The sequence below is a fragment of the Chionomys nivalis genome, chromosome 3 (assembly GCF_950005125.1).
Source record: "Chionomys nivalis chromosome 3, mChiNiv1.1, whole genome shotgun sequence".
Lineage (NCBI taxonomy): Eukaryota > Metazoa > Chordata > Mammalia > Rodentia > Cricetidae > Chionomys > Chionomys nivalis.
The window spans coordinates 79,982,609-79,988,989 of record NC_080088.1 but is presented as its reverse complement, the minus strand read 5'-3'; the positions used below and the strand labels follow the sequence as shown (position 1 = coordinate 79,988,989).

The window sequence follows — 6,381 nt, the reverse complement described above, 5'->3', positions numbered from 1 at the left end:
AGTCTCTTACTGGCTAACTCACATCTTGCTTTAACCCATTTCTAATAATGTGTGTAGCACCACGAAGTGGCTTACTAGGGAAGATCTTAACCTGCGTCTGTGTTGGGTGGGAAAATCATGGCGACTGCCTGACTCGGCTTCTTTCTTCCAGCATTCTGTTCTGTCTACTCTGCCTACCTAATTTTCTGTCCTATCAGGGCCAAGGCAGTTTCTTTATTAACCAATGAAAGTAACAGATAAATAGATGACACTCCCACATCAAGACCCAGAGCCTTGATTTGTCTCTCAAACATTGGTTGATGCTTCTTTTCTCTGTGGAGATAGCTCCAAGTCAGAGGGATGGGATAGGAGGATACGGGAAGATAGAACAACTCTGACCCTGTGTCTAGGAAGGCAGGTAAGGGCTCAGATGACCAGGGCTTTAGAGCAGCGATTTCGAAACTGACACAAGTCAGATTAGCTGGGAGGTTTAGGGTATTTTGTGAGTCAGAGCTGGGGTCTCCAAAACGTGTACTGGTCAGGCTGAGTGGCTCTTAGTAATGGTGCATTAGAAAAAAAAAATCTTGGTAGTGGGCTCAAGAAACATGCACCATGCTTCTGATTTACCCCGAGGCAACAGACATGGCACTGGGACACTGGGCAGGATCAGCAGCTGCTCCTCTTCTCGCAGATCCAGCCGTCCTTCTCATTGCTACATGGCGCATCATTCCACAGCCCCGAGTGTAGCATCATGACACAGTCCTCACGTCCTCTGGAATCATTGGGCTCTCCAGAGTTCCAGTGACTGCGGTGGTTCAGTGGGGAGTGTTACTGGGAATCTGGGCTGGCGATAGACCTAGGGTCCAGCCTCCCTCCCCGCCTTGTTGCTTGACTCTGGCATAAACACCCTGAATGTCTAATTTGAGCTTATATTACAGTGTGCATTTGTAAGGGCTCAGAATGGAAGTCTTAGCCAATTCCCAGGGTTTAGCTTTTCCACTCTTGAAAGGTTAGTTCAGGGACTGTGGAGATTGCTCAGTGGAAAAGAATCCTTGTTGTACAAACATAAGGACTTGAGCTCAAACCCCAAGCAGTTACATAAAAATCCAGCTATGGCTGTGCATGTGTTTGTAACCCTTCCAGGGTGGGGTTTTCTGACTGTTCAGTCAACCTAGATCCAGGTTCACTGAGAGACCCTGTCTCAGTGGGATAAAGCAAACAATGGTAGAACAGACTATCCAGAGTTCTCCCCTAGCTTTTGCATGAGCATGCGTGGGTTTGCAAGCTACCCATGCACCATATAAAGCACCAGCAACAATCCTCTCCTAGGAATTAGTCTTTAGACACATCCCAAAGCATTTTTCCTAGGGTCTAACTTTACCCTTCCGAATCTCTCTTGGAGCTGTCTCCTTACCTGAAGGTGAGTGAGACTCCATCTACCCACTGGTAGCCTTGAATCTTGCCGAGGTGGCGAACTGTCCTCAGACCCAACCAGTAGCCTCGGCCCCGCGTGCGCTGACTCAAGAAACTCTGGAAGGGAGAAGAGATGTCATCTGGCCAACTCTGCTTGATATCCCGGGCCACACCAGCTCAGGTGAACTCTGATTCTCCTCTGCCAAGTCCCAGCAGCATACCTGCTCATCCAGGTCTTTGACAATCACCAAGTGGGCACCGTGGACTGAACAGAAGCTCTGTGCTGTGTTCCATATAGCCTGAGTCTCAGAGAAATAGTAGCAGGATCCTTGGAAGTGTAGCCATGATGTGGGGCACTTCTCACAGGATTCTATTGGGTGGTGAGGGTCAGAGAGACGAATTGTTATCGAATGAGGTCATTGGAATGCCATGGAGGGTGTTGTATACCAGAGAAACAAGGTTTAGGTCAAAAGGCACATCTGGTAGAAAGAGAAGCCTTGAGAACCCCAGACAGGGCCCACTCCTTCCCATCCTTAGTCTTCTCTCTGGCTCACTGTTTTGTTGCTTGACAGCCTCCAATGCCTGGAAGAGCTCACTGCGGATGTCTTCACGATCTCTGGCTGCTTTAGCCAAACTCTGGGTCACTACAGGGTCAGAATGGTGGACAATTAGAGCGGGAGTTGGATTGGGACTTATGTATAGGTCAGGATCTATGTCCATTGCCAGTTCATGGTTGGTATCAGGGTCAAGAATAACTTCAGTCTGGGCGTGGTGGTTTCAGCTACTTCAGAAGGTTGAGACAGAGGAGGATTGCAAGTTCAAGGCTAAATTGGGCTACAGAGTTTTAAGTTCATCCCGGGCAACTTAGTGAGACCCTGTCTCAAAATGAAATGTAAAATGAGTGTTGGTGATAAACTTGGTATTAGGGCACCTGCCTAGAATCGCGCAGTGAGGGGCTGGGGGAATGGTTCAAAGGCAGAAGAACACTTGCTTAGGGTCATGCAGTGAAGAAATCCTGCCTAGCATGTGAAGCCCTAGGTTGCGTCACCAAGGATCTGAGGGCCTAGGGTCGTATTCAGCTTCAGCTCTCACCACGCTCTTGCAGTTCTTTAAGGGCGCTCTCCTGCTCCATCAGCTTTGTCTGTGTGTTCTTAAACTCAGCAAGTGTGGTTTGCAACTGCGCTTTCATCCCGGAGCCTATGTGGGGATGGAGCGACCTTTTGAGACCTGCCAGTGTCACCCACCTGTCCCGTTTCCCAGTCCCACAGCTCTCAAGCCTCCACCAGGCCCATTTCTTACAGCAGTTCCTGCAGGCTCCGACATCTTCTTTCAGGGCACTCAACATCATCTTTTGCTCTGAGGCTGGAATGAATTGCCCCCCAACACACTAGGTCAGGGGACACCCTTCTCCAATCCAGGTTCAGCCCCATTTCCAGGGGTCTCAGCTAATTTACTACCCAGTTTCTAAATCCCTGGCAGTCCCACCTCCTACCGCCAGGGGACGCAGACGCCCTGCTCTGCCGTTCCGCACATACCGTTTTTCTTTAGCTGGTCCTGGTGGCTGAGCAGCGCCCTGCGCTCGTTGGAGGCTGCAGAGAGAGAAGCAAGCAGAAGTTGGGAACCTTCCGCTTTCCTAGAGTGTGTGAGGACCCGTGTTTTGGTATCCACGGAGGCACAGTCCAGGAATACAGCACTCGGCCACGAATAGGAGACATGCATAATGCATACATACAGCGCCAAACAGACACATGTTTGGTTTACTCTAATGGTTCTTAACCTTCCTAATGTTTCGACCCTTTAATATTTAATAACCACCTCATGTTGTGGTGACCCTCCAACCATAACATTATTTTCTTTGCTACTTCATCATTATAATTTCGCTACTGTTCTGACCCATAATGTAAGCATATGTTTTTTTTTTGTTTTTTTTTTTTTTGGTTTTTCGAGACAGGGTTTCTCTGTGGTTTTGGAGCCTGTCCTGGAACTAGCTCTTGTAGACCAGGCTGGTCTCGAACTCACAGAGATCCGCCTGCCTCTGCCTCCCGAGTGCTGGGATTAAAGGCGTGCGCCACCACCGCCCGGCGAGCATATGTTTTTTGATGATCTTTAGGAACACCAAAAGGTTGTGACTCACAGGTTGAGAACCTCTGGTTTATACTTACTGACGTCCAGGATGCCATCTGGCGCGCCACAGAGGGAACAAGTTTGTGCCTTCCCTGCCAGGTGGCATACAACTTGTTCCACGTTAAAGGATCATTGTCGTGGGCTGGAGAGATGGTTCAGAGGGTTAGAGCGAGCTGCTCTTCCTGAGAACCCGAGTTCAATTCTCAGCACCCACATGCGACAGCTCACGGCTGCCTGTAACTCCAGCTCTAGGGAAGCTGAAGCCGTCTGGCATCTGTGGGCACTTGCACACATATGTTACACCCTCACACAGGCACATACATGTACACATAAAGAGAATCACTCACCCTTGGACAATAGGGTGCTCAGAATGAGAGCCCATATCACTGTGGCCACCAGGAAAGCCAAGATCAGGAAGGAAAGCCTTTGTTTGTAGTACTCCCAGCGTCCCAACTGCCCTAGTAGAACACCAATGGATTCTTGATTCCTCCAGGTTGGGTTAGAATTCTGTGCCAATGCAACTGTGTCTATGACTGGAATAACATCTTTCCCCTAACCAGGCTTCCTGGGGAAGACTCAAGGGTTGCCTTACCCAGCCCTTTGGGTCCCGGGGAATCCTCCACACCCAGGCTCTGCTCTTCCCCACACCCAGGGTGCAGGCACTGCCCTTCTGCAGTCCTGTCTGTACACTGGTGGCCCCTCCCCCCGACATTAGGACTCACAGAGGAAGATGAGGTGATCCCTTCACTCATACCTCTGGGGACCTCCTCGATGGCGCTACCCAGCTTGCTGTATCCACCAGCGTCCATGATGGTGGTGGGGATCCAGCCCTGGACAGAGATATAAATTTAGGTCCCCACCCTAGCTCCATCCTATCTCTTTTCCTTCCTTCCTTTTCATTTCCATGGCCTCAATTCCTTTGTGTAGGATCCCAGCCAATGGCCGGTCACAGTGCTGGGCAAGGCTGGGGCTGGGAGGGGCAGCTCCAATCTGTGTGGCTTGGTCATTGCAGCTGTTTCCTCGGTGCCAGGAGCTTTTCTTCAGAGCTGTTTCTCTCTCTCTCTCTCTCTCTCTCTCTCTCTCTCTCTCTCTCTCTCTCTCTCTCTCTCTCTCTCTCTCTCCTCTCTTTCTCCCACACACATACACACAGAAAAACTTGGGGTATTGTTATCCAGGTGCCACCTATCTTTTTAAAAAACGTTTTGCATTTTATTTCTAGTGTATGTCTGTGGTGCTGGCGTACGAGTAGGGATCCCCCTGAGCTCCACTCATAGGACAACCTGTGTGAGAATTGGTTTTCTCTCTCTACCATGTGAGCCTTGGAACCCAAACTTGGCAGCGAGCTCCTTCATCTACTGCTCTGTCTCTTTGGCCCCCATCCACCTTTTTTTCTGAAACAGGGTCTCTCAATGGCTGGGAACTTGCTAAGTACTATAGGCTGGCCACCAAGCCCCAGAGCCCCACCTGTGTCTGTCACTTTAGCACTGGGGTTGCCCCACACCAACCGTCTCTGTTAGGGTAGCTACTGGGGATCAAATTTAGATCCTCATGCTTGCAAAACAGTCAGTTACTGCCTGAGCTGCCTCTTTCCCCCAGCTCTGGTCTCTGTCTCTTATGGGCTCAGGGCTGAGATTTCTCCTGAGGCTGAAAACATTGAATCCAGTCAAGTGTCTCAGGGCCCTGCTGGATCCTGAAAAAAAATCTCTTTACGTGTGATCTTGACCTGGACCTGAAGGTGTTGTTTAGACACTGCTTGACCTTGATGTGAATTCAGCTGACTTTGGTTGGAAGGGAAAGAATACTTCCGTGGGAGCTCTTAACTAAGCTGGCTGGGTCTCCTGCTGGGGAGAGTAGGGTGGGCCTGGAGGTGGTGTGCCGTTTAGAAGTTTTCTCCTTTGTGATGAAGGGGGAACAAGACAGGGCTTGATCCTGCGATGAGCAATTGATGTCACAGCGAAGGACCCAGTCTGTAAAGTGCTGCTGTGGAAACAGGAGGGCCTGAATCTGACCCCTAGTGCTCAGGAAATAGCTGAGTGGGGTGGAATGCGCTTGTAATCCCCACACTGGCAAAGTGGACACAGACAAGTCCCCGGAGCATCTGCGAGTTCCAGGCCACCGTGAGAGTCTGTGTCTCAGAAAAAAGGTGGGGCCAGTGAGATGGCTCAGCTGCCAAGGGGACTTGCCACCATGCTCGATGACTGTGTTTAATGCTAGGACTTACATGGGAGGAGAACCAACTCCTTAAAGTTGCCCTTCGACCTTCACAAATGTGTCATGGCCTGTGTGGGCACACGTGTATGGAAACTGCATACAAAGTAAGTAAATAAATGTAACTGAAAGTTAACACACATACACAAACACACACATGAAAAAAGTGTACAACTCCTGAGGAAGAACATTATGGGTTAGCCTGGATTATAATGTAATGAGCCTGTGTCTCAAAACCAAACCAAAGCAAAGCAAAACAAAACAAAACTCAATAAAACCTCCCAGCCAACAAATAAACAAACAAAAAACCAAAATGTAAACAGATAAACCTGGGGCTGTAGCAAAGTCAATAGAAAGCATGTCTGTCATGCCCAAAACCCCAGACAGGATCCCCAGTAGGGAACAGACTGGATGTGGTGGTGCACCTGTAATTCCAGCTTTTGGGAGAGTGAGGCAAAAGATTTGGCTACCCAGATGAGTCTGAGGCCAGCCTGGGCTACGCAAGACCCTGTCACAAAGAAACAACAAACTCAAACCCAAGCCCAAATCAATACTGAACATCTCCCCAGCCTTAAAATATAATGTATTCTTTAAACAAATATTGGATATCGGACGCTTGACAGAAAATTCTCTGAGAATTGTGTTATATCAGGGAAC

At 49.3% G+C, this 6,381-nt stretch overlaps 1 protein-coding gene across 1 annotated transcript; it reads right to left on the bottom strand.

Annotated features, from left to right (window-relative positions):
• Window positions 1–575: 575 nt before the first annotated feature.
• Window positions 576–4,325, bottom strand: Clec4g (C-type lectin domain family 4 member G). Its single transcript, XM_057765840.1, has 9 exons — window positions 4,271–4,325; window positions 3,864–3,974; window positions 2,928–2,981; window positions 2,692–2,754; window positions 2,485–2,589; window positions 1,947–2,036; window positions 1,614–1,762; window positions 1,394–1,509; window positions 576–784 (listed from the first exon to the last, which is right to left on the bottom strand). Exons 1-9 carry the CDS (start codon window positions 4,323–4,325, stop codon window positions 646–648), a joined length of 882 nt encoding a protein of 293 aa, XP_057621823.1. The 3' UTR covers window positions 576–645.
• Between the last annotated feature and the right edge of the window lie 2,056 nt (window positions 4,326–6,381).

What these genes read in the sequence shown, in the direction of transcription:
- Clec4g (XM_057765840.1), bottom strand. Translation starts at nt 4,325, where the DNA reads ATGGACGCTGGTGGATACAGCAAGCTGGGTAGCGCCATCGAGGAGGTC. An exon ending in CATCGAGGAGGTCCCCAGAG is followed by an intron (nt 3,975 to 4,270) that starts GTATGAGTGAAG and finishes GTGTTCTACTAG; the next exon opens with GGCAGTTGGGACGCTGGGAG. An exon ending in GGAGTCTCACTCACCTTCAG is followed by an intron (nt 785 to 1,393) that starts GTAAGGAGACAG and finishes GAACCACCGCAG; the next exon opens with TCACTGGAACTCTGGAGAGC.